The sequence below is a fragment of the Copadichromis virginalis genome, linkage group LG11 (assembly GCF_057382275.1).
Source record: "Copadichromis virginalis isolate Kocher_CV1m ecotype Utaka linkage group LG11, C_Virginalis_male_GT1.1, whole genome shotgun sequence".
NCBI classification, from domain to species: Eukaryota; Metazoa; Chordata; class Actinopteri; order Cichliformes; family Cichlidae; genus Copadichromis; species Copadichromis virginalis.
Window position 1 is genome coordinate 15,042,907 of NC_140628.1, and position 27,896 is coordinate 15,070,802.

Below are 27,896 nucleotides of genomic sequence, written 5' to 3' on the forward strand. Positions count from 1 at the left end.
TATTTTAATGTACAGTTCAACCTTTTAGACATGTGTGTGTGTGTGTGTGTGTGTGTGTGTGTGTGTGTGTGTGTGTGTGTGTGTGTGTGTGTGTGTGTGTGTGTGTGTGTGTGTGTGCATTTGTTATTGTTTGGGTCTGATTGTTTGCTTGTAGATGTGATGGATGGCCTCCTATTAGAGAGGTGATAGGCTCAGAGATGAAAGGACAGGCCAGGCCTGCACAACATGATAAACTGGACCACCTTTAAACTATCAGCCATTCATCAGGACACAGGGCGCAACAGCATACAATGAACAGGGTTCAACAGACAACCTATAATAAGAAAACACAGATGAGACAATGCTGCACTGCATCATCATCACATCACACATTCACTCAACAGCTGTTTCATTAGAGGTAATGCAATAAATACCACAGTATGCGCTTATTAACCTCAGCTCTACTCTAGTTTTATATACTTTATGTCAGCTACACAGCTTTGTAAAGCTAACAAAATTCAAAATGAAACCTTTTTGCACATAAAGAGATGATAAATACAACGAAGTAGATAGCTACAGTCAGGGGCTTATAATTAACAGCACTGACAAATTATCTGATACCATAATGTATTAGTACTTGCCTAGAGAGGAAAATTATACTTTTTTCTAATAACTAACTTAAAAAAAGACCTTTTTCCCCCATTTATTTACAGTGGAGAGTAAGACCAGTAAAACAGGCTGTTAGAGGCAATTACAGCGTTTTAGCCTGAGAAAATGGCCACTTTTGTGTTAACAGTTAATGAATCCACTTTACATGGAACAGAGAGATGTTGGTGTCCAATTAACTACTGCAATTTGATATAATGGATTTAGACTCATAGACTGAGTCTATGAGTCCATATTAAAAGGAAAGAACAGGCAGAAAACACGAGTTGTTTAAATATAAAATCTTATCAAAATAAAATCTATAAACAGCCAGTACTGTTAAACTATGACAAATACTACCTCTTTACTTTGTTGATGGGTATGCGTGAAAATACCATATCGACACATATGGCACATATGCTGAAAGGATGCCTTAAAGGAAATTGAAAATCCATGGGCAAACACATATGTAACCACACAGCATGAGGTTCTCCGGCTAAAGGTCATAGTAAATGTAGTTGTTTGAAGGTGTGTCTGGACTGTGATAATGGAGAGAGAGACAGCAGGCTGCCTTCCCAACGTTAATGTCCCCAATTTACCATCTAATTACTGCTCGGCTGGCTTCATAGCCACACTTATCTAACCAAGACCCAGGCAATTTAATTTCTGATTGTATAACCGCAGTGATGGAGGGAAAGTTGTGGAGAAAGGGCACAGAGAAAAAGAAAAATGTGGACTAATGTTAATAAATTAGAGATGGTGAGAGAATGAGAGCGAGGGAGGCAGAGAAAAAAAATGTAAAATGTTGTTAATAATGTCAAAGGAAAAGAGTGAGCGCGAAAACAGATGTAGAGGAAAGAGTCCTGACACCAATTTGAAAAGTTCACGTCACTCTACTTGTGTCTAAGAAAAAGGGGGATGAGGAGAGGTGGTGGAAGAGAAGGATGGAGACGAAATGGGGTAATATTACTGATAAGAGAAGTAGGGGCATACTCAGCTGTGAGGACGAACTTTAAACTCTAGGAGTAGAGGAGGATGGGATGGATAGAGATGGAAGGTGACTGGCAGTGATTAGAGATTTGTTGAACTATTATTGCTGGAGAAGATAAAATGTGGAAAGAAGCTGGGATGGAAATGAGGAAACCACAAAACAGAGGCTTAATCATTGTTCCAAATTAATACTTAGTGATTAAAGATGAAGGATTAAATGTAAATCTCTGGATCAACTGCAGCATTTGACCAGGTACATGTCCATGTCCAAATTGTGTTCCACCAATATGAATGACTGCATTTCTAGAGCTAAAATAGAGCATGCCTTACACAGAGTCAACTAAATCTAAAAATGCTGAGAGTATTGTTGAAGTAACAACTACAGTTTACAACATAGTGTTCCTGAGCTGAAATGTATATCTCATAGTGTAAACTGCACATAGTTTTACAGTTTTCCCCTGCTCTTTCCTCCAGTTATCTTCTGAGCCAGGTGACACACATCTAATTATACTTTCTAACCAATTAACACTTCTCCTTTATTCTCAACCCTTCTGGCCTCATCAACATTTTCTTTTCTCCCAAGATTCTCTTTCCTAGTTCCTCCTCCTATCCTTTTCCTGGCACCTTTATCCACTTCCCCTCCTCAATCTTTCTGCCTCCTCTCTTTTCACCCACACTTTCTATCCCTGCCAACAGCTGAGACGAGAAGACAGATGACCAGAGAATCAAGACTTACTGACAGCTGCTGTCAAAGCACATCTATCAAACACACATACATCATCATGCACACACATGTGTTTACGCAAGCATTCATGCACGCACGCATGCACACACACACAACATGCACACACAAGTGAGTCATCTCATGGCTAGACAAGGAATCAGCAAATTTCCTGTGCAACAGCAACACATCATTACCACTTTTTATTTGGGTGTCAGATGACTGCTTTTCTGAGCGATGTTTTTTAAATTCCTGCATAGTGAATTACTTCCACATTATGCAGTAGTGAATCTCACTTCAACGCGAGCAATAATTTTGTCTTAGTGTCGTATATTTAAAGAACGTGTGTTGCATTTTTAAGCAAAGCTTCTCTGGACTAGCTAGTGTGCCAAGGTATATCAGCACAACATGTCAAGTCTTTACACATCTCAGCTGATACAGCACCTTATGCCTGCCACTAAACTGATTACTAATGTAGAAAATACCGCTTTTAAGGGTGCTCAAAGGGTGTCATTGAATGCAGATCACCAGCAGTGCTGGAGCTGTGAAGGTTTTGTTGCTATTAGCTCTGAATGTGCATCACCTACAACAAGCAAATAATCATTTGTGTATATCTGTGTTCTGGAGTTGGCAAATAAATTACTGCTTATAATATGGAGGAGTGTGTTTGTGTGTGTTTAAGACAGTGAACATTCATCTGTGTGTGTCTGTGTGTGTGTGTCTGTGTGCAGTGTGTGAATGATTCACAGTGCTGAATTGGGAATGAATGGCCTTGGCATTAAAACATTACAGAGTGCCTAAAATGCGCCCGTGTATATTTGTATCTGAACCTGCTAGGACTGCAAAATACTTGCGTGCTACCTATTCTGCGTCTTGGAAAAAAAATAGAGAAGCAGATAATGGATTTAAATGGATGCTAGGAGTATTTTGTAATACTTTCTTTACTATATTACCAGTAAACAACATTATCCTAATAAAGATTACAAGTAAAGTTCATATTAGCAAGGTCACAATGCTTCAACAGTCTTTCTTGTCTGTGATTAATTGTGTGTGTGGCTGATGTGTTCACATTACCTGCAGGTTTGACTGTTGTGTTCAGTCATTGATACCAACAGTTTGAGTGCATGGAGGGGTATAGGCTCCGGTGCTCGTAGAAGAGTCTCGTACCTAGACATAAACATGTCTGAGTACAACATTTGGCTTTCGAAGTGTTAATAATTAATGCAGTGTTCTGATCATTAGTAAGAGAGAGTAAACTAGAACAGATCTGGAGAGAGGGGTGAAGAAGAGGGGGAGGGGAGAACTAGACTTATAATAGGAGAAGCAGAGAAAAGAACGTAGACAGAAGCAGCTAGGGGAGAAACTAGGAGGAAGAAAGGACTGACTTTGAGGAGGAGAAATATTGGTAGAAATAAAAGTGAACAAGCGGTAACCTGTGAGGCTATCATACAAGCATCTTTTTTTGTACTGTGTAGCTATTCTTTGACTTGTGTAAAATGCATTGTCCCCTTTTCATAGATTGAACAGTCACTTGCCAGTTTTCTGTATTTGTAGAAGCATTTTACAAACTACAACATATTATAAAGTGGATCAACAAATCCACACCATATCATTTATATCTGATATACATCTTCAAAAAAACCCTATTACAACAATTGTTCATTGTTAGACTTCTATACTTCAGTCTCAGACTTTTTAAAGATCAACTCTGAAATCATCTGTTGCAACTGAGCTGTCTTTAACCTGGCACAATCACTAATGAAGCTCTTTTGGTTATAATATTATGTTTATGTAAATTACCTGTGTCGGGTAAGGATTAGGTCAGACTTATTGTCTTGGTTGTAAAATAGTCAAGAGAAATTTTGCTTTAATGTGAACATAAACACCTTAGCACAAAAGAGTGGGTAGAAATTACTTCAGTATTGTATATTACATATTATTATATCTATCATTTAAACTGACAGTCTGTCATTATTTTGGTTAAGCTGTAGTGATTTTAAAAATGTCATTCAAGGGGAAAGTATCTGTTCCTATAGAGACAGCAAATACAGGAGGAATCTAGAAACACTGAAGCTGCACTTAGAATAAACCAGACCAACCTTGAAAGGAGAGATTCAGTGATACACGAGAGTCCATCCCCTCTTTCCTCTGCCGCCTGTCCTTCCTTCTCATTTCTCTCTTTATTTTCCTCTGTCCTTTCCTCTTTTACCTCAGTATCAACACCATCTTGGACCAGCAGGATTAGACTGAGTTCAGACAACACCCTCAAAACAAACACAGACCACTCCACTGCACCACACACAAAGACAGGAAGAGAGAGTATTATTAGGAGTAAGTGTTTAGAATACTGTGTGTACCATGTTTACATATCTTTGTGGGGACCAAAAATTGCAAGTTTACTATACTTGTGGAGACCAACAGCCCTTATTGGGACAAAATCCAAGTCTCCACAAGTTTGAAGGCATTTTTGAAACTCAAAATGTGGTTTTAGTGTCAGGGTTACAATTATGTTATGGTTAGGTGTAGGCTAATGGTTCATTTTTGATGGTTAGGGTAAGCAGCTAGGGAAAGTATTATGTCAATTAGATTAGATTAGTGTGTCTTGGGGGTCGGGGTAGTTAGTGTTAGTTGGACAAGTATATGTCACGTGATTTACTTCCATAAATGAAAGGGGACAATGGGTTCTGAGGTGATAATAATATGCATAAACAATTCTGAATGAATTTGCTGAATGGCATTTGAAACTTTAGGATGTCGCAAAACTTTAGATTAAGGATTAAAGAATGAACATAGTCTAAGGAAAAATCTAAGACCTAAATCTCTGACTCTACAGGCCTCAGTTTTGCAGCAATAGGACTTTGGTACCCTGCAATCATTGGGTCAACCACAAACTCCTCCTTATACTAAAGTATTTTATCATACCAAGTTATTAAGTCAAATGGAAGGCCGTGTGTCTGACAGATGAAGTTTGGCTGAAACTAGGTCATGCAACAGGACAACGATCTCAAGCACAGCAGCAAATATACAACAGTGTCTGAAAAAGAAAACATCTAAGTGTTGAAGTGGCTCAGTCAAAGTCCAGACCTCAACCTTATTCCTCCATAAGAATGGCAGAGAATGGAAAAGTCATACAGAAAACGATTGCTGCAAGTTAGTGCTGCTAAAGGTGGTTCTTCAAGCCTTTGAGTCAGTTGTTGTTTTTCACACGACACTACCGTATAAGAAACATTAGACAGCACACATATGTACTATATATACTGTAAGAATACCAACAAGCTTGGAAAAACAACAAAATACCCACATGGAAACGAAATATTTTGAGCTTCAACAAGACAACAAGTAGCACCATTATAATGGCTAACAAAAAACCTTTTACCCTGACAACTGGCTCTTTTGCATACTGACCCATAAAGTCAAAACTGTAATGACTCATTCAGGTTCCAAAACCCAAAAGAAGCTGTTATTATTGTATTGGTGATATGGTAATTAATAAATGCGGATACCTATATTTTTTTTTAAAGATTACTTTTTGGCATTTCGCTCAGTTGTGGTACAAACATAAGCAATGCTGTATTGCAGTTTTATCTACTTGTATCGCAAGGGAGCTGGCAGTATGCTAGTCTGTTAAATGCTGTAATATTTACAGATCGTTTAGGTAAGTAGTGAACTTTTTCTTCGTGATCTCGTCTCTTTGGAGAATTATTAGAACCCTAACAAACAGGAAACAAGAAGAAAATCACTGCCTGTGACAGGAACTAAAGGTCCCCAGCCATCAGGCTTCTGAACCCGCTCTGCCTCTTTCCCCATTTGCCATTTCTTTCTCTCTCACTCTGACATTAACAATTCTTCCCTCATCTTCTCTCCTTCACACTCTCTTTCCTCAAAAAACTGACCCCACCATTCATACCATTTTTGCTGAAAGCCATTGTTGTCAGAGGAGGCAGGATGGCATCCACGACCTTCAAGAGACATTAACAAACAAACAAAAAATGTTATATGGTACTGTATTTGATCCTGGTCACCAAAGAAGCAAGTTGGTTTTAGTATTAAACCTGTAACAAGCTAGAAAAATCTGTTATAATCTAGTGTTTCACAAGTTCAGCTACAAATGATGTCGTGGATGTGAAACAACTCAGGTTAAAACACTGAAGTGAAATAAAAATCCACTCCTCTGCTGACGGCTTTTAAGAACAAGGTGTAAATATTAGTTCAGTAATGTCCCATATATTCTAATTTGAGGCAAATGAGGGTATTTATAAACATAATCATGGTGTTCTCTAAACAGCTATAGAGTTAATATTCTGTATAACATCTCTAAAAGCAGAGTCTATATTTTTAGATAAAAATGAACAGGAGACGCTGTACTATATTAATTCTGTGAGCATCGACCACAGACCACTGTCACAGAGGATCAAATTACTATGGAAATGCACTGCTGAATGGTTTCTTTGATCAAACAAACAAACACACAGACACGCACGCGTATTTTCACAACTGTCAAAGCTCTTATTTAGGTATGAATCTGTATTGCATGAATTTGCATGATTACTAATATTACCATAGAAACACCACTAATGCTGAGTGAGGATGTGTGAGGTCATTACATTGAAAGCCAGAAGAAAAAAAAAACTACAAAGGATGTTGTCCACCACTTAATGGTTGGTGTATTACTATCACAACCATCAAAAGACTGCATGGAGCCGTGTGTGTGTGTGTGTGTGTGTGTGTGTGTGTGTGTGTGTGTGTGTGTGTTGAGATGTGCAGGTCTGGGTGCATTCTCTCTGAACTCTGTAACTATGGGCAGTGCGTTCCTCGTATTTATGAAAGCCTTTCTTGTTCACATTTGTCCGTTTTCCTGTCTTTCTCCTAGCTGCTTTTTTAGTGGTGCAGAAAAGAAATCTCATCACTCCAACAGTAACTAAAGAATAATTTGTTGTATAATATAAATATCCAAAGTAATTAAAGTGTCTAATTTGCATTTGAACATGACTAAAGAAAAATAAGTGTTCAGTTAACTTTTTTAAGAACTTACCTTGTTATAAAACAACAGCTGGTTTCAACAACAATCGTACCTGATTGTTACTAACTGCTGTGTACTGTACAGCTGTGTGTTGTGTAGCTATTTAAAATGTATTTTAAAATTATGTTGCAGTCTTTTAGTGAAAACTATTTTTCTATTAATTTTTAAACAGTCTAACAAAAAAAGTAATGAAGTGATCTTTCAAATGCACATTCAAGGCAAAACATCATTCCCAAGTATTTTCAAACAGTATTCAGTTATGGTATGAGAGTTTTTTTAAAGGTCTGCACAGCAATTTAAAATGTCATTTTCCACATCACATAAAATCTGTTTTAACAAAAGAGCAGTTGTGGAGGCAAAACTAACTGCAAACTAGCTTCAAACTGTGACAAGAAATTAGAAACGCAAACAAAGTCAAAAATGAGCGTGTGTCCTTGTCCAGAGGACAATTAAAGCTAATCTGAGTTGGCTGTGGGTAATTAAAGTGTCTTCCTGTGTTATTGACTATCAGTATCCACAGCCTTGCTTTTTGCTCCTATCCCCAGTTCCTCAAGTCTTTTCTTTTTTCTCTCTCTCCATCCTGTCAGCTTCCTGCGGCTGTTTTCCACTTCCATACGTCAATAGTCATTAAACACAATCTCATTGTCCCATCCCATCAACATCTCTCTCTCTTTCACGCGCACACGCGCACACACACACACACACGAGGTCTGTCGGTTCAATAGTTGATTAGTGTCTCTCCTAATAGTCCACATGCTAACCCTCTGTCCTATGATCACTAATAGACAGGTTTAGTAGACTGGAAGACACACAGTAAACATACCACAGTCCAATTCATATTATTGACAAAGTCTACAGAAATTCATTCTATCCTAGCAAAGCAACTTGCATATTACGTTTTTTTCTAAATGAGAGAAGGGGAAAATCAATGCTGAAAATCTGACAGTTGCAGAAATACAGAATAACAGGATGATGACAGGTTGTCTCCAACGTCCCGTCAGAGGAAATGTACTGACATTTGTTGAATATCACAAGATACCTGTCCTATATCGGTGTACTAAACTATCAGCAGACAGCTAGTCAGTCAGACAGGTAGCCAGTCAAAAACCTACAACAAATGCACACTCAACCATTCATTTAATGGGATATAGAGTTGCATATTTTCTTCCACAGATACTTACATCACTATGATATGGACTGATGAGTGCATGGTGCTGGCTCAGTACTTCCACGATGGACAGAGATGTTCTGATTAAATCTTCACATATTGCTGTACCTAAAGAAGAATCAAACATCAACATACAAATACTCATGTTCTCAATAAAAACTGACCCATAACTGAATACCTTTTAAGGATAGGCATATATTCTGTTTGTGATTTGCTGATAACATGGCCTTCGAGCGCGGCACTTTATCACAGCACTTGATTCAGGTGCTTGAAGAGTGGCTGAGCCCACACCGCAGCTTGCCTTGTTGGCAGGCATTTGTAATTCAGTGTCATAGCTGTCTTCAAGTGCTGTATCTGACTCTCTCCTTACCGTCTCCATGTCAATACAATTCAATATTGACTTGTAAGATAAGCTCGAATTTATAATAATCATTTTAACTACGTTATTTATTCTTTTATCCTTCATTTAACCTGGCAAGTTAAGCAAACACACTGTGCAACTTTAACAAACAATGCAGTACATGAAGCTCTGTAGAATCACAGTATCACAGACTAATCATGTGAAAAGGAATACTACTGCAGATATGGCAGGGGTTGATATCCAGTGATAAAGTATTCATACCTGTAAAGATACTCACCCATAGCACTAGCCAGATTTGTTTCATTGGACTCTACTGAGGCAATGAAGTTCTGTCAAGAGATATTTAAAAACTTGATGTGAGTTTTGCTTTGAAACTGTCAAACATTCAAAGTTTTCCTTATAAAAAGTTAGTTGTGTGAATGTCAGAGATGTTTTAAGAATTTCAGTACTGACAGTAAGAGAGAAAGGCACCACCAGTCTCTGCAATTTGTAAAACTGTAACTACACTGCTGGCTTTAAAATAATTTAGGTTAATTTTATTTATTCCATAATTGAAAAAATATATATAATCAACATGTCTCCTTGTTAGAGCAACAAAATGTGATCAACTAAAAACTTCACTTCACCCTATCTGTTAGTTTTATTATTTGCCTTTAGCATGTGGAGACAGATAATGTGTCAATTTATGACTGGTTACCAAACACTTACCAACAGCAACCCAATTTGAGCCAGAAACTGTCCTGCTACAATGTGAGATCTAAAGACCTGTGAGGAGACAGAAGACACATTTTACAAAGGTAAGTCAAGATAATGTGATCAGGTGACAACTGAGAGTGTTACAAAACAAGCAGGGAGGGAGGTGATGATTTAGGTCTGCCTCGTTTTTATTATTGACTATTTTGGAAAGCCTCCTGACTTTTCTTTTAGTGCCATGTACTAAATAAATGAAAACTCTGTGTTCAAAAATAAGAACTGCTGTTTGTCATTTATGAGAAAATCTATGTGAGAAACTGCTAAAGGTTTTAAAACCAAACACTGTGGAGAAGTAATTTTGCTCCATTTACCTGGGATGAAACAAGGTCCAGCACTATGGACAAAGTAGGCAAAGTTTGTTTGAGTTGTTTACTTTGAGCAGTAGTTGGGTGTCTTCTCCCAATCACTCCTCTGAGGGTACACAGAACATCCTCTAAAGAAAGGAGACAAGGCAAGGAGTTGCAAACAGATGAGAAGGAATTTAAGAAGGTGGCTATCATCTATCTTTATTAAGATATATTATATATCATATACTATATTATATTATATACTGGTAAATTTCTCTGGCGTCTTAAACCCTACAAATATATGCGTCTATTTTTCCTAAGTATCACATTTTTTCTTCTAGCACAAGAACCAGAAACAAATCAAGTTTCCATAGTAACCTGACAATTAATTTTGTAGATGTCAGATTTAAAAAAGATCTCAGATGTAGTAATGGTAAGGGAAATCAAAAAAATCAGCATGTCAAATGAACTGATTTACAAATTTCTGTACACATGGAGGTGAAAACACAAATGGCAGATGGATAATCATACAGTAGTGTGTGTATTTGTGTGTGTACCCATAATCACTGGTGCGGTGCTGCTCAGATATGCAATCAGTAAATTGAGACACTGAGACAAGTATCCTGATTGGCTGGGGTTCTCTCTGAGAGGAGTGGCTTTGCGGAGGTCTCTCTCCAGGTATATCACAAGTCTAGACAGAAAGAAATATTTTCAGCCCTCTATGTAACATTGCAGATACATCAAGTGTGTTTAATGGTTACCGGTCTTTCGTCTGCTCCATACATTATTAGTTGTTTAGCAGCATGATTAAGTGAGACAGACCCATTAACAAGAACATGAATGCACACAAATTTTAATGCACAGCAGTAAAACTTTGATAGGGTACAAAATAAGGGGGCAAGAAGTCCATGACACACACAATTTAAGAGCATATTTATTCTCATCAGAGTGTGTGTACTGAACAGTAATCAATCATTTTCTCTTTACAAATTCTGAGCAGGGAGAGAAGGTTACCACCACTAACTCATATTCATTACCAGCACATAAACACATGCTTACGTATATCATCTCACGCACGCACACACACGCACACACACGCACACAGAAAATAAACAGAAAATAAATGGAGAAATTCAGAGGGGTTCGAAGCTTTAGAGTGGCAATGATGCAGGGGACCGGTGGATTAAAAATTCTGCATTTTTTTCTCACGTTGTTCCATAAAAGATGATCATCCATGGTTTACAACTATATAGAACAAGAAATAGTTAACTGTTAACCTGTTGTCCAGTGCATTTCTTGAGATTAATTACTTCATTTATTGTTACATTATTTTTGTTTAGTGCAAAGCATTGCAACCTTGAGCCTGGCAACTGAGAAAGACCTTCAGATTACTTATTAAGTTTAATTATTTATCAATTTTATATAAATTTTAGCCTGGTTGGTACGACCAAAGTTAAATCTCTGAAAGAAGCAGACATGTTAATGCAATCCTATTTTTATATCATTATTCTAATTTTGTTTTAACTGAATTTTTCTTACTGTCAATGTCATTGTCATGATGTAATGTCATTAAAAAAATTATATATTATTTCATCTGCGCAGGGTTATTCTTGTTGTGCAAAACCAAACCATTAATAACAACAAAGTGTTAATAGCATTTTTAAGTCTCACATTTAACAATTATAATGGAGAACTAGGACTGGTGATGCACAGTAAAGAAGAAATAAACCAAAATGAATCTCTCTGATTGGACGCATAAACATTCTTAAGATGAACACTCTCTCAAAATTTCTTTCTCTTCCAAGCCATTCCTCTCAGCCCTCCAGATGACTTCTTCACTAAGGCAAGAACAATATTCACTCCATTCATTTGGAATAACAGACGAGCCGAACTACGCCTATTGTTAATGTATCTTCCGTATGATAGGGGAGGTCTGGGTATTCCAAACCTCAAATGGTACTACTGGGCTGCCCAACTCTCTACAGCTTTTTGCTGGATTTTAACGACAACCTCATCCTGGGTAAATTTAGAAAGGACAAGCACCCCCTTACCGCTCAGTTCTTGCCTGTACTCAGCAAAATATAAAGATTTGATGAAAGATACATTGAATCCGTTTGTTAAAAATACCATTCGTGTCTGGTTCGATGCACTTAAGTTTAAAATGAGACACCAGCACTACCCAGTTCTCGCCTATCTGGGGTAATAAGAGCTTTGAACCCAGTTAGAAAGATTTGGGTTTTAAAATGTGGGCTGCCAGAGGCTTGTGCAAAGTTGCAGACCTATTTGACAAGGACACCCTAATGTGCTTTAATGACTTGACACGGAAATTTGGCATTCCAACTAAACATTTCTTCAAATCAGAAGCTTTATTTCAAACACTCAAAAATCCCTAACACTGCCCACTCTTACCTCATTAGAGGACATAGCAATAAACCATCAGCTGAAGAACGGCTTAATATCCTGCTTTTATAGCAACCTCAGAGACGGCTCTCAAACGTTCTCAGAAAAAAACACAGACTTGCATGGTGTCAAGACTTAAAGTGTAGAATAACCACAGAGGAATGGCAAAAAGTCTGCTTGAAAGCCCAAACACAATCTATAAACACCCAATTTAAACGAATCCAGTATAAATGGCTAATGAGAACATATGTCACCCCAACATTGTTAAACAAATTTGACCCTAAAACTCCAGACATATGTGTTAAATGTGGGGATAAAGGCACACTGATGCATTGCCTATGGGAATGTTCAGAAATTCAAAAGTTTTGGAAAGAAGTTTCAGATGTCATTGCGCGTATTACAAGTGTTAAGCTGAATCCGTGTCCTAAATTATGTATCCTAGGGATTTTCCCCACTGAAAGCCAGCTGAGCAAAGTTCACCAAAAAACTACAATCTACTTCTGTTACAGGCAAAATATAGCATAGCCAAATCATGGAGATCCATTACTAGACCACACTTGAGAACTTGGCTTTTGACATTGTCCAAATCCCTTGTTTGGAAAAACTTACATCTGTGATTAAGGGTAAACATGCTTCCTTTAAAAAGATGTGGGGAAATTTTTGGTCGTTTTTGGAATGTGAGGAGATGGCCGACAGTGAACAGATATGGCTGTACCCATTTAACTTGTACGGGAGACGTGTTGCTGTGATTTTTGAAGAGAACCTGGGGAGCTTATGCTGGACTGTTCAATGGAAGGGCAGGAGATGGAGATGTGAAATTAGATGGACTGAAACGGAAGAGGACACAGCTCATTGCTGCAGCCGTTTTGTCGGATGCCTTTCTAACTAACTTGAAATCCTTGGACTAAACTCCCGCCAAAAACCCTGAAGTAACGAACTTAAACCTAATGTCTCACTGTGTTGTACCTGGTCTTTGAGCACTGTCTGTTCCCTTGTTTTTGTGTGGTGTTTTTTTAAACAATATATGGGTATATCTCCATGGGTGAGTGCATATATCTGTATCTGTGTGTTTACGCACACTGTCTATACATGATGAGCATGCATTATTATTATTACACACTCAATTTTTATTCATTTTCTCCTTTATTTCATTTCATTTTATTTTTCTCTGTCTTCTTTGTTTAAAATACTTTTGGAAAAGCAATAAATAAATCTTTGGAAAAAAAAAAATTCTGTTCCATGAAGGTCTTTGCCGATTTCTTCTATTCGCTGCACTCTTTTGGGGTCATCAGGGTGTATCCATCTGCCTCCATCTCACCCTATTCCTACCATCTTCCACTGTCGCACCAACCATCTGCACATCCTCCTTTACTACACCCATCGGTTTCGCTCTAAGATCCTTCCTCATGTCATCCTCGACTCTCTTTTTCTCCAAAGTGCTCCACCTGAGCTGTCCCTCTGATAAACTAATTTTTGACTTTGTCCATTGTGGTCACTCCCAATAAAATTGTTAGCATCTTCAACTCTGCCTCCTGTCTTTTTACCAGTATCACTATCTCCAAACCATACATGATAGCAGGTCTCACTACCAACTTGTAAACCTTCCCTTTCACTCTTGCTGGTCTCTGTCTTTCACAAATGCCCACTGACAATCGTCTCCACCCACTACACCCTCCCTGCACTCTCTTCTTCACCTCTCTTGCGCATTGTCCTTTGGGTGGTTGAACACAGGTATTTAAAATCGTCTACCTTTGCCATCTCCATTTCTTGCAATTTTACCTTTCCATCTGTCTCAGTCTCATTCACACACACGTATTCTGTTTTGTTTCTACTGACTTTCATTTCTTTTTTCTCCAGACCATACCTCCACCTCTCCAGGCTCTCTTCCAGCTGCTCCCTACTCTCACTACAGATTACAATGCCATCTGTAGACATCATAGTCCATGGAGACTCCTGCCTGATCTCATCTGACAACCTGTCCATCACCACTGCAAACAAGAAGGGGCTCAGGGGCTATAACTGATGCAATCATGAAGATTTGTGACTTAGAAACTAAAATAAAATCAGGAACACAGCCTAAGCATATTTTCATCTTGCATCCCATGAGAGGATTTGGACCTACTGTAAAGTAGTTTTTGAGGTATTTCAGCTGGATCAAAGTAGTGGATCAACCAACTTGCAACCTTTTCTTGCAGCCATTTTCCAGATTGCTTCATAAAGAGACACAAACCTGCCGCCTCACTGTTAGTCGCTGTGGGAGACTCACAAAGCACACACACACACCACTGACCCAACTTTGTGTACATATGCCTCTCCACTGCTGAAAGCCATCACTTTCCACTCTCAATGACAATCTTGACACTTTCTCAATAAGACCCATGCAATTTTATCTCAGAGACCAAAAAAACAAAACAAAAACAGAAGCAATTTTCATGCTACTGAGAAGTTAATTAAACACAACGTGCCTGGGAAAGAATAGGACTGGGGAAAAGATGTGTGTCTCTGTATACGGTTGAATCATGCAGAGTGCTCAGTGGGAGAGAGACAGACAGGTCAACTCCGACAGCTCTAACTCAGCTAAGAGAGGGAGAGCAAGTGCGAGGAAAGAAATAAAGAATGTATGTGTGTGTGGGGACACTGGAAGGGAGAGAAAAGAAACAGGCAGAGGGAAAACATGAAGAGAAAGCAAGAGGTAAAAAAATCACATTAACTTCCTTAACAGTCATTGTAAGCTGTGTTCAGGGTTGCAATTGATGTTCTGGCCCTGTGTTTATGTCAGAGTGAATGGTCAAACAGAAACGATCCTAAGTAATCATGGTTCTTTATTTACACTTTCTGTTACTGATTATTTCCAGAGAACACCGACTATATCCTCAAGTATATAGATGTTTATACTTCAGTTGCTACTGTGTTAAGGCAATTAATATAGCAGAATCCAATGTGCTGGAACATTTGGGCCTAAAAGCAAATAAAAAATGCATTGAAAGAGATTCATGCCACTGCCAATTTAAAAATTGAAAACAACATATTTAAAGCAGCATTTTAGAAGGAAATGCTGCTTTATTTTCCACCCTGAGGGAAATTTTATGTTTTGCTTTCCAGGATTTCTTCACACTATACCAGATCCAATTCCAAAACTTTTATTCCTCTCGTCTTTTCTTGCACAAACTATGTCAATTATAGCCAAAGTTTGGATCAAAAACCAAATCATTGATGTATACAGGGAGTGCAGAATTATTAGGCAAATGAGTATTTTGTCCACATCATCCTCTTCATGCATGTTGTCTTACTCCAAGCTGTATAGGCTCGAAAGCCTACTACCAATTAAGCATATTAGGTGATGTGCATCTCTGTAATGAGAAGGGGTGTGGTCTAATGACATCAACACCCTATATCAGGTGTGCATAATTATTAGGCAACTTCCTTTCCTTTGGCAAAATGGGTCAAAAGAAGGACTTGACAGGCTCAGAAAAGTCAAAAATAGTGAGATATCTTGCAGAGGGATGCAGCAGTCTCGAAATTGCAAAGCCTCTGAAGCGTGATCATCGAACAATCAAGCGTTTCATTCAAAATAGTCAACAGGGTCGCAAGAAGCGTGTGGAAAAACCAAGGCGCAAAATAACTGCCCATGAACTGAGAAAAGTCAAGTGTGCAGCTGCCAAGATGCCACTTGCCACCAGTTTGGCCATATTTCAGAGCTGCAACATCACTGGAGTGCCCAAAAGCACAAGGTGTGCAATACTCAGAGACATGGCCAAGGTAAGAAAGGCTGAAAGACGACCACCACTGAACAAGACACACAAGCTGAAACGTCAAGACTGGGCCAAGAAATATCTCAAGACTGATTTTTCTAAGGTTTTATGGACTGATGAAATGAGAGTGAGTCTTGATGGGCCAGATGGATTAGGCCTGTGGCTGGATTGGTAAAGGGCAGAGAGCTCCAGTCCGACTCAGACGCCAGCAAGGTGGAGGTGGAGTACTGGTTTGGGCTGGTATCATCAAAGATGAGCTTGTGGGGCCTTTTTGGGTTGAGGATGGAGTCAAGCTCAACTCCCAGTCCTACTGCCAGTTTCTGGAAGACACCTTCTTCAAGCAGTGGTACAGGAAGAAGTCTGCATCCTTCAAGAAAAACATGATTTTCATGCAGGACAATGCTCCATCACACGCGTCCAAGTACTCCACAGCATGGCTGGCAAGAAAGGGTATAAAAGAAGAAAAACTAATGACATGGCCTCCTTGTTCACCTGATCTGAACCCCATTGAGAACCTGTGGTCCATCATCAAATGTGAGATTTACAAGGAGGGAAAACAGTACACCTCTCTGAACAGTGTCTGGGAGGCTATGGTTGCTGCTGCACGCAATGTTGATGGTGAACAGATCAAAACACTGACAGAATCCATGGATGGCAGGCTTTTGAGTGTCCTTGCAAAGAAAGGTGGCTATATTGGTCACTGATTTGTTTTTGTTTTGTTTTTGAATGTCAGAAATGTATATTTGTGAATGTGGAGATGTTATATTGGTTTCACTGGTAAAAATAAATAATTGAAATGGGTAAATATTTGTTTTTTGTTAAGTTGCCTAATAATTATGCACAGTAATAGTCACCTGCACACACAGATATCCCCCTAAAATAGCTAAAACTAAAAACAAACTAAAAACTACTTCCAAAAACATTCAGCTTTGATATTAATGAGTTTTTTGGGTTCATTGAGAACATGGTTGTTGTTCAATAATAAAATTATTCCTCAAAAATACAACTTGCCTAATAATTCTGCACTCCCTGTATATGAGTGTAGTATAACACACTATTTTCAGCTTTATTTGTGTAACAGGGTAAAATAACAAAACTACATTAAATATTTAATAATATGCTTATTTTTTCTGTATTTATTACTCACAAAATACGGTCCGACCTTCAGTCAAATCAAAACCACAGACAAACACAGATTTCAGATGTTTGAATAAATTGATGAAATAGGAAGCAAAGAGGTGCTCCTCCATATAAATAGGCATACATATGAATAACTTGCAAAGTCTACTCTTTTCAATAACAAATGGTTGGTGTGGGCAATTTTTACAGGACCTCAGAAGAACTATACAGATGTACAAAGCTGAAAGAGGATGCAAAAGCACTACTAAAAATCTGAGTGTTCCTGAGTCTACAATAAGACAAACAAGCCTCATCTGTTTTTCATTATTAGATCAGAGGAAGAACAACACTACAGAGAAAAACTACAGCTGTGAAGCATGATGGGAGCAGCATTGTGGATTGGCCTGGGCACTTTGCAATCACTGAGGGAACAATATGCTGAAAATTGTACCAAAAAGCTTACAGGAGCAGGTCAGGGCAGCAGTCCATCATGTACTGGTTAGGAGGGGTTAGGTGAAGCAACAAGTAAAAGACCACAGAGCATAAAAAGGAAATCCATACCTTAATGGGAAAAGAAAATTAATCATTAATGGCCACGTGGGCATCATAGCCTGCTGTGGCATAACCTAAAATGGGCTGTGCAATCTATACAACCCAGAAATATCTCAAACCAATTGTTGTGGAAAACTCAAAAGCACCTAGAGGAAATATTTGAAATTAGTTGCTTTCACTAATGAACAAATACATTTAATTTTACTAAACACACATTTTTTCTAAAGTACCAAGGGTACTTTCCAGCTTACATGGAGATTATTCAATACACTTAATTGAGGAGGATATTAAGTATAACTGGGTGTGGGTTTTTAGTCTAGGCAGATTGCGCTGGAATGTACTAAATTATAGGGCAGACCACACTGCATGATTATTCAGTATAGATATCTTAATAATTCTAAATCCTTCCAAAATGTTTTTCTAGCAACCATATATATAATGACCATGCATGTAATTAAATGAGCTATTCACATTCATAGCATTGCACAGTGTGTTGATAAACACAAGATGATCAGTTAATAATCAATTTACAGTTCCAATAGCATAAAGCATCATAAATTTGAGGTGCAGGGTAAATACATTTGTAATCTAATTCCCACAGTTTCTGTGCTACATAAAGGAAATCTTACACAGATGAATGAACGGATACATGAATACATGCATGAATGGTAAGAGTTGTTGACTTAAAGTTTCCATGGGTTTAATGAGTTGAGTAATAGTTAAGTATTACATGCACTTTTTCCCTCTACAGCATAGGTGTCAAACTCTGGCCCAATTACATTTGGCCCGCGAAGCCATACCAAATTACTATTAGAGCTGGCCTACTGGTATTATACAGCTAATATATATATTGTTTAGTATTAAGCTTTGCTTGTTCCATATTCAGTTTTTCAGCAAAACGTGTTTGAGTCCATAAGAAAAGATTCATTCTTATATCTGGAGGAATAAATATATTTCAATAAATATTAACGTTAGCCCGCGACTTTGATCCAGTTTTGAATTTTGGCCCACTGTGTATTTGAGTTTGACACCCCTGCTCTACAGCAACCAAAGGAGGAAAAACAGAATATATTAGCAAACTTGCCTGATTTATGTGCACTTAATGTGCTTATGATAGTCTATACTGCATTTCGCTGGCAGTTTCAGCACATCTGGAGAGAGGTGGAGTGGAGGAGAAAGGTAAAATGAAGACAACACCAGGGGAGTTAACAATGACTGGTTAGGCATTTTTGTGAAACAAACCTCTGGCCCACCACACTGAATCCATCTTTTCTTTTTAGGCAAACACAAATCGAGCATTTAGAAAATGTATGATGTAAATGTATTCATGATATGATCTGCTGGTGAAGGGCAATATATTTAGGAGGGGTCTATCACATCTGTCAGTCAGCCTGAAACTTATTATGTGGTCTGAAGTCTCTTGAAGATGCAAAAAAAAAAAAAAGAAAGTTTTTTGTGGACCTTGAATTGAGTTTATTGCCTAGAAAACATGAAATGCTCTAAAACTGAAACAAATTCTGTGGCATGTACCATTTTGCTTCCTGTGCAGTCAGCCAGCTGTTATAACATTGGAACCAACTTGGCTGGAGTAATACATAGTCTATCTACTTAAATAGGTGTTAAGCTAACTGTTGTACATACAATAGTTTCTTCCAAGTGAACATTATTACATTGCAAAACCAAAACACAATCTTGTATTTGCCAACCCACAAAGTATACTGAAAAGGGAATTTCGTTTTAGCTGTGGTGAGGATCGGTATGAGAACACACTCTCATACTGAAAGCTACAGCTAAATAATTAAAGGGCAATCCCACCCTGAAATGGATTTCACAAATGCTACTTGTTTGTTCTCTGACAGCTCAGCCTATGTGTGAACACTGGCAACTACATTCCAGAGAAACTAATTAGCCAGTGGTCTGACAGACTGAGAGGAGTTAAGTATGAGTTTCACTGGTCTGAATCTCAGTACAGTTAGACAGTTGCAGGGTGCACAGTGAAATGTGGTAAGTTAAGAAAGCAATCTCACTACCCGAAACAAGATTAATGTGTTATTAGTGTGTTGCAATACAATTCATTATAAACAATCATTCTTTAATTGACAAAACTGAATTATTATTCAAAATTGCACCATGATTGCATCTAGTTAACGTCTTTTTCAAAGCTACTACTGGGAAGGTCACACACATTACTTTCTAATTGTTTCATCTAGCAATGTGGCTCATAGAGCTGTTTATAAAGACCTGACTCATGAGATTCAACCACACACATCATACTTTGTAGTGGTTGCTCACATGGTCAGATAAAACAATATGTATATTATGATTACCTGTTTTTACACGAGTACATATTGTTGGTATGTGTGTACACTGTTGGCATGTGGATGTGTACTGTATGTTTATTTACCTGTTTTGACAGCAGTAAAGCAGTGTGTGTCTGTTGTCTTGTATGAGCAGAAGAAGCAGTAGTAATGCTTTGGCTCTTGTTATCGTAGACGGACTCTCTAGACAACGCAGCACTTTCAAAACCAAATCCTAAAAGCAAGGAAATTAAAATTATTCCTCAAACAGATTACATCCTCTGGCAACATAGCTAGTATTGTGTGTTTGTGTAGGATTATGGGAAAATGTGGTCCTGGACACATCTACTATTCTATGAATTGCAACCAGGTTTCCAAAAAAGATCAGATGCTCTGTAAGATGTAAAGAAACAAAAAAAAGCTGAACGCAACAATTTTTGTCTGGTTTTTTTACTTCAATTAATGCTCATTCTGAAGCTACACACACAGAGACAAATTAACAGCAGACAAAGTACTGTGTTACTACAGAAGATGTCAAAAGGACCACATTCTGCCACACACAAACAGACTCACTGTAAAACCAATACTTCAAGTTGACAGGTGTTTTTGGTGGTGTGCAACTGCTAATTATTCTGCTGCTGCCAAAACCCCCTCAAACCAAAACAAAACTAAGCTTTGTAATTAAGACAAAATCATATATAGTCAAAAAGTTTACAGATTTTAATATTGCTAAGAACAAATTGAAATTGAAAATGTTAATTTGGTAACATAATAAGTACTCTGGTAAATTTAAAGTTTAAAGAGAAAAAAGTACTTTGCTGTCCTAATATCACCTTATCACAAGAAACAGAAATCAACAGAAAAGAGAAAAATATCCAAACTAATAACATGTTCATTTCTTAAATTTTTTTTTCCGAAAATGTACGTATAACAAGCTAAAAATTAATCAGCCCAGACTAGACACACATACACAAACTCGCATGCCTACAGCTACAACAACTATTCACTCAGCAGCAGTAACTGGTTGGAAAACATTTTGACTGACCACCCTTCATTACCATTATCATAATCACCAGCACCACTGAATGTGTGTGTGTGTGTGCGTGTGTGTGTGTGTCTCAGCAATGAGAAAGCATGTGTATACATGTGTGTTTATGGAGTTACACACTAAGTTAATTAATTTCAAAAGCCCAGTAGTGTGTGCCTTGCTGATAAGTCCCACCCCACTACCCATAATGCTTTGCTGAAGTAGAAGGCTACAGCATGTTCATTCAGCCAATTAGCCTAGATACTGACACACTCAACAAATTAACGCTTCTGCTTGAGTGTACACACACACACACAGTCACTCACTCACATGCATGTACACATACACACACACACTAACAGAGTTCTGTGTAAACAAACTCTTGGTCTGTCTGTCCTTGTGCCAAGGGAAAGTGTGGGGGGGAGGGGATTGGAGGGTGAATGCATATCATTGTATAATTAGAGCAGAGCTGAAGTACTAAGTTTGTATTCTGGTGTTAAATTGGAAATACTCAATGCAAATAAATTCAGTTCAGAGTCAATTACCAATGCTAGACTTCAAGTTAAAACCTTCAAATCAATTTCAGCTCCTCTGCCTTACCAAGATTAGCACATCACATACACACTTGATGGACTGTCTTATGAAAAATTAAATAAGCAATTCCTGACAAATTAGTTCATGAACAGTTCAGCATCAGTTCATGAACTGTGTGGAAGAGAGAAAGAGAGTGGTAAAAACAGCGTGAAGACGTTAGGAATCTGAGAAGTCCAGTTTCGTTTGTTCTTGGTGTTGTTGTGTAGTTATCCAGGAGTGTTTGTATCCCTCAGCCACTGTGTAAAACTCTCTAATTAGAGACATTCCTCACATGAACTAAAAATCAACGCTTTCCTTGTAGTGATGTTACCACCAAATCATCTGTCAAATAATGCTCTAGCAATTTTACCACAATGGTTGTTTGTGTCTAGGTTTCTGAGACACACTTTTTTTGTTGCTATACATTAAAATATACACTCACCCAATACTTTATTAGGTACACCTCGCTAATAATAGGTTAGACACATTCTTACATTCAGAAATGCTTTCATTGTTTGTGGCACTGATTTATATAGAGTTTATATAGTGAGCCAAGAAAATACGCTCTACACCATTACACCAAAAAACATTCTTTCACATTGTTTACGCCAAATTCCTACTTTACTCTACTCAAAACACTGGATCTACAAATTGTGGAAAATTATTCTGAAAATGTTCCACAAGTTGTACAATTCCAAATATTGTGATTAGCTCATCAACTCCAGTACATAATATCATCAAAGGCTTCTGAGAATTGGAAAAAATCTCTATGTCTAAGAGACAAGGCTGAAAATCAATATTGGATGGTGCTCTTCATGCCCAATACAGTTCTCTCTCATGGAAATAACTGCATGGTCTCAGGAACACTTCCAGAACCACAGTTCACTGTGTCATCAACAAGTGCAGGTTAAAGCTCTGTCATGCAAAGAAGCAGTGAACATGATCCACCACCTTCTGTGAGCCAAAGCTCATTTAAAATGGACTGAGGCAAACTGTTCTGTGGTGTGGTGTGTTCTCAGATTAAACAGTTAATAAGTCTTCTTTGTTTTATTCTCAATAAAATACAACTTTATGAGATTTGCAAATCATTCACCCAGGGAAAACATGAAAATTCCACACAGAAAGGCCCCATCCAGATGTTGGAGATGAACCCAGGACCTTCACCGTGCTGTTCATATTTTTATAGGTTTACATGCCTAACTGTACAGACGTGTTGCCATGTGACTATCAAATTAAATATTTGTGTTAAGAAGCCGTTAACCGGTGTGCCTAATGCTGTGGTTTGTACGTGTAGCCGGACGTGTTACACAAGTGATACACATACCCTGTTCTGTGTTACACGGTGTGTTTGAGTGCATGAGGTGAGCAAGGCAGCGGCCACAGCAGTGAGCAGGTGCTGCTGGACCCGGGCTCCTGCACCCCCTATGCCCTCCAAGATGGCTGCTGGACCACAGGTGTCAATTACTGATAGGAAGATTGCTGGGACCACCCGGGTAAGCCTAGAAAGAGACTGGAAAAACAGAAAAAGATACACACACACACACACACACACACACACACACACACACACACGCACGCACACACACACACGGAGAGATAATGTACGCTCCTCTGTAACATAGCACTGAAATTCCTTGCCATTAGTGAAGGAACAAGTGTCCAGTGATGCATATTATGGAATAACAAATGACTGTGTCATTAAGAAAAACATTAATATGGTTCAAAGCCTGACAGTGGGTGATGTGGGATATCTAATGCTTAACATGGCCTGAATTAATACACAGTCCATCATAATAAAGTGGGTAGAGAAAGTTGGTATAGTTTCAGAAAGTATGTGGTTTGTGACGCATCATAATAAAGTAGTTGATATTCATTACTTGTGGTTCACTAGGAGAATCGCATCAGAATTAATTATTTTTTAGCAGACTATAACAGCAATACAAGAAATTCAGTCAGTCAAGCACATTTGGCTGCTTTAACTTTGTGTAATATATACAGCTGGTGCAAATAAGTTTGTGAAATCAGCTTGAATTATTCAAAGTCAACTAGTATTAATCACTTTTTTTTTTTACTATATCTTTATAGCTCTTACAAAGTTAGCTGTACATCTATGATATATCTTTATATATGTGAGCTTACAGAAATAGCAGTGACTCTGACAGCCTCCACAGTGGAGTGAGTGAACAGGTACCACAGGGCGGCGCCTATCTCTGTGGTGACCAGGTGATGGGAGGGACCAGACAGCACTGTTGATATGTTCTCTATTGCTTTTGCTGCCATATGATGAACTGTAGTGTCATCCTGAAAGACAAACATAAATGTATTTCTAAATCATGTATATCAGCTCTGACATAGAGATCAGCTAACCGCACTGGGACTAGACGAGGTAATGTATAATTTAAGTATGTAGCATATAGTAAAATGATCAAATTAAGGTGGCACTGACTACACTACCAACTACACTTATAATAACAGGCTAGTGACAAAAACCTCAACAGTTGTCCTTCAGCAAAGACAAAGAATACCAAGCAGAAACACTTAGAAACATAAACAGAGACAATACAGAAAGAAAAAGTTGTTTTACTACTGCCTGTGCTAGAAGCAATTTGTGTGCCAGCACAATCAACTGGTGAAGGTCACACATGTGTAAAGGTCACACATGTGTAAAGCTAAGCTTTCATACTGGTGTGCATCTTAATAGCAGAGTATATTATAATGATAAGGGTTCAGCATTTTCTGGTTGATTGTTAAATTCAACACCCAAAACCCGATTACTGAAAAATGTGGCCACGATGTACAAAAAAAGTAATAAAATCACAAACTGACAATTAGATTAGCTCTCAGTGACATCTCAGTACAAAACGGAGACCGAAGTTGTGCGTATGTATGAGTGAACTTGTGTATTAACGTGTTTGTGTGCATATTCGATGTGTATACTGTATGTGCCCACACACCTTTGCTTCAGTAGAGAATAGTTGTCAGTGTTCAGACAATGGGCTAATGAAATGTCTGTCGCTGAGGAAATTAGTTTTCCAGGAATGTCATTGTGGAGAAAGCCAGGAAGTAGAACAGAAGTGATTGCCTCTGTCAAGTTATTATTGTGTTTCACTGTGTTACATCATTTACACGCAATCTCCCTAGATATGGGATACGATAGAGCCTATTCATACAAAAACAGCTAATAATATTTTGTGGTAAAGGCTCATATGAACAGCTGAAACATTTATTTCACTCTGGAAATGTATTATGTTAATTCTGAAAAACACATCAGTTTATACTTAAAAGCTGTTGTACAGTTCACAAAGTCAACACTTTTGTTTATAAAGTAAGTATAAATAATGCGATACTTAAGACAAAGTCGAAACAATAACAGTGATACTGGATACAAAAAATATTTTTTTCCCTCAAAAACAACTGAACTCATATCATGTCAGTTTGAAATGATGTTCACATTAGACCTAAGTTGAAGCAAGTTTTTACATAATGTGCTCTGACTGTGTCAAAGAATATCCTTTGGTCCCAAAATACAATAACAACATTTTGTATTAATCCTCTCTTGAAAAAAAGGATAAATCATTTGGCTTCTGTTCATCACAAAATGGCAAAATGTAATTTTAGGTGTTAAAAAGTTTGCTGTCTCGTGGACACATTTACCTGTGACATTGAAGAAAGCATCTGTGATCAGGCTGCAAGCCTTGGTTATTTCATGTCATACATCACATACAACATACAACAAGTATATGGAAACAAAATCAAGACTAATATCTTAAATAGATGACCTATTAATCCAATATAGAACATCACATTGCACTATTCACCACCAAGAGACTATGTTGAACAACGACATAATGAATCCTCTGGCACCCCTCCGGGAACCAGTAGAATGGTCTGTTCCAGCATTCCCCAGGCCGTGTGGGCCAGCTCACTAATGAGCCCACGGGGGAGCACCCACTGTCTGTGTGTTTAATAGACTGTAGCCCTGCCAAGAACTACACAGAGAAGAGGAGGGGTGTTAAAGACAAAGAGTGAGAGAGATAGAGTGAGAGAGATATCCTTATATGTGGTAAGAAACAAGTTGCTAATGCAAGAAATTCCATCATTATGATGCAGAGAGAAATACAGCAGAAAGAGAAAAGAGTAAGTCATTCGCACTATAATGTCTCCCAGTATAAGTACTCTCATTATATTATCCTTATAGCTCTAGTTAGACTTTACATTCCCAGAAAGATAAGCTCAAATAAATTAGTAAGTAACATTTTTACAATTTTTTTTACAATAATCTGGGTATATGACCAATAAAAATATTTTTGCTCATTTTGTTCTACAGTGGGGCAAAAAAGTATTTAGTCAGCCACCGATTGTGCAAGTTCCCCCACCTAAAATGATGACAGAGGTCAGTAATTTGCACCAGAGGTACACTTCAACTGTGAGAGACAGAATGTGAAAAAAAAATCCATGAATCCACATGGTAGGATTTGTAAAGAATTTATTCGTAAATCAGGGTGGAAAATAAGTATTTGGTCAATAACAAAAATACAACTCAATACTTTGTAACATAACCTTTGTTGGCAATAACAGAGGTCAAACGTTTACTATAGGTCTTTACCAGGTTTGCACACACAGTAGCTGGTATTTTGGCCCATTCCTCCATGCAGATCTTCTCGAGAGCAGTGATGTTTTGGGGCTGTCGCCGAGCAACACGGACTTTCAACTCCCGCCACAGATTTTCTATGGGGTTGAGGTCTGGAGACTGGCTAGGCCACTCCAGGACTTTCAAATGCTTCTTACGGAGCCACTCCTTTGTTGCCCGGGCGGTGTGTTTTGGATCATTGTCATGTTGGAAGACCCAGCCTCGTTTCATCTTCAAAGTTCTCACTGATGGAAGGAGGTTTTGGCTCAAAATCTCACGATACATGGCCCCATTCATTCTGTCCTTAACACGGATCAGTCGTCCTGTCCCCTTGGCAGAAAAACAGCCCCATAGCATGATGTTTCCACCCCCATGCTTCACAGTAGGTATGGTGTTCTTGGGATGCAACTCAGTATTCTTCGTCCTCCAAACACGACGAGTTTGTAAAGAATTTATTTGTAAATCAGGGTGGAAAATAAGTATTTGGTCACCTCAAACAAGGAAAATATCTGGCTCTCACAGACCTGTAACGTCTTCTGTAAGAAGCTTTTCTGTCCCCCACTCGTTACCTGTATGAATGGCACCTGTTTGAACTCATCATCTGTATAAAAGACACCTGTCCACAGCCTCAAACAGTCAGACTCCAAACTCCGCCATGGCCAAGACCAAAGAGCTTTCGAAGGACACCAGGAAAAGTATTGTAGACCTGCACCAGACTGGGAAGAGTGAATCTACAATAGGCAAGCAGCTTGGTGTGAAAAAAATCTACTGTGGGAGCAATCATCAGAAAATGGAAGACATACAAGACCACTGATAATCTCCCTCGATCTGGGACTCCACGCAAGATCTCATCCCGTGGGGTCAAAATGATCATGAGAACGGTGAGCAAAGATCCCAGAACCACACGGGGGGACCTGGTGAATGACCTGCAGAGAGCTGGGACCAAAGTAACAAAGGTCAACATCAGTAACACACTACAACGGCAGGGAATCAAATCCCGCAGTGCCAGACGTGTTCCGCTGCTGAAGCCAGTGCATGTCCAGGCCCATCTGAAGTTTGCCAGAGAGCACATGGATGATACAGCAGAGGATTGGGAGAATGTCATGTGGTCAGATGAAACCAAAGTAGAACTTTTTGGTATAAACTCAACTCGTCGTGTTTGGAGGACGAAGAATACTGAGTTGCATCCCAAGAACACCATACCTACTGTGAAGCATGGGGGTGGAAACATCATGCTATGGGGCTGTTTTTCTGCCAAGGGGACAGGACGACTGATCCGTGTTAAGGACAGAATGAATGGGGCCATGTATCGTGAGATTTTGAGCCAAAACCTCCTTCCATCAGTGAGAACTTTGAAGATGAAACGAGGCTGGGTCTTCCAACATGACAATGATCCAAAACACACCGCCCGGGCAACAAAGGAGTGGCTCCGTAAGAAGCATTTGAAAGTCCTGGAGTGGCCTAGCCAGTCTCCAGACCTCAACCCCATAGAAAATCTGTGGCGGGAGTTGAAAGTCCGTGTTGCTCGGCGACAGCCCCAAAACATCACTGCTCTCGAGAAGATCTGCATGGAGGAATGGGCCAAAATACCAGCTACTGTGTGTGCAAACCTGGTAAAGACC

The 27,896-nt window shown here is 38.6% G+C and overlaps 1 protein-coding gene across 7 annotated transcripts in view; it reads right to left on the bottom strand.

Annotated features, from left to right (window-relative positions):
* ulk4 (unc-51 like kinase 4) overlaps nucleotides 1-27,896 on the bottom strand; it is a 102,876-nt gene that overhangs the window by 32,473 nt on the left and 42,507 nt on the right. For 6 of the 7 annotated variants that reach the window (XR_014923008.1, XR_014923007.1, XM_085473273.1 and 3 more), the window contains 11 exons: nucleotides 23,784-23,945; nucleotides 22,969-23,154; nucleotides 20,152-20,279; nucleotides 10,482-10,615; nucleotides 9,949-10,070; nucleotides 9,593-9,649; nucleotides 9,162-9,213; nucleotides 8,537-8,631; nucleotides 6,243-6,294; nucleotides 4,435-4,624; nucleotides 3,410-3,502 (listed from right to left, as the gene is read on the bottom strand). Coding sequence is in view for 5 of the 7 variants with exons in the window: in XM_085473273.1 (XP_085329399.1) it covers nucleotides 3,410-3,502; nucleotides 4,435-4,624; nucleotides 6,243-6,294; nucleotides 8,537-8,631; nucleotides 9,162-9,213; nucleotides 9,593-9,649; nucleotides 9,949-10,070; nucleotides 10,482-10,615; nucleotides 20,152-20,279; nucleotides 22,969-23,154; nucleotides 23,784-23,945 (1,271 nt within the window). In the remaining 2 variants the exon portion in view is untranslated. The remainder of the gene's footprint in view (nucleotides 1-3,409; nucleotides 3,503-4,434; nucleotides 4,625-6,242; nucleotides 6,295-8,536; nucleotides 8,632-9,161; nucleotides 9,214-9,592; nucleotides 9,650-9,948; nucleotides 10,071-10,481; nucleotides 10,616-20,151; nucleotides 20,280-22,968; nucleotides 23,155-23,783; nucleotides 23,946-27,896) is intronic. The other variant, XM_085473276.1, reaches the window with a different exon arrangement.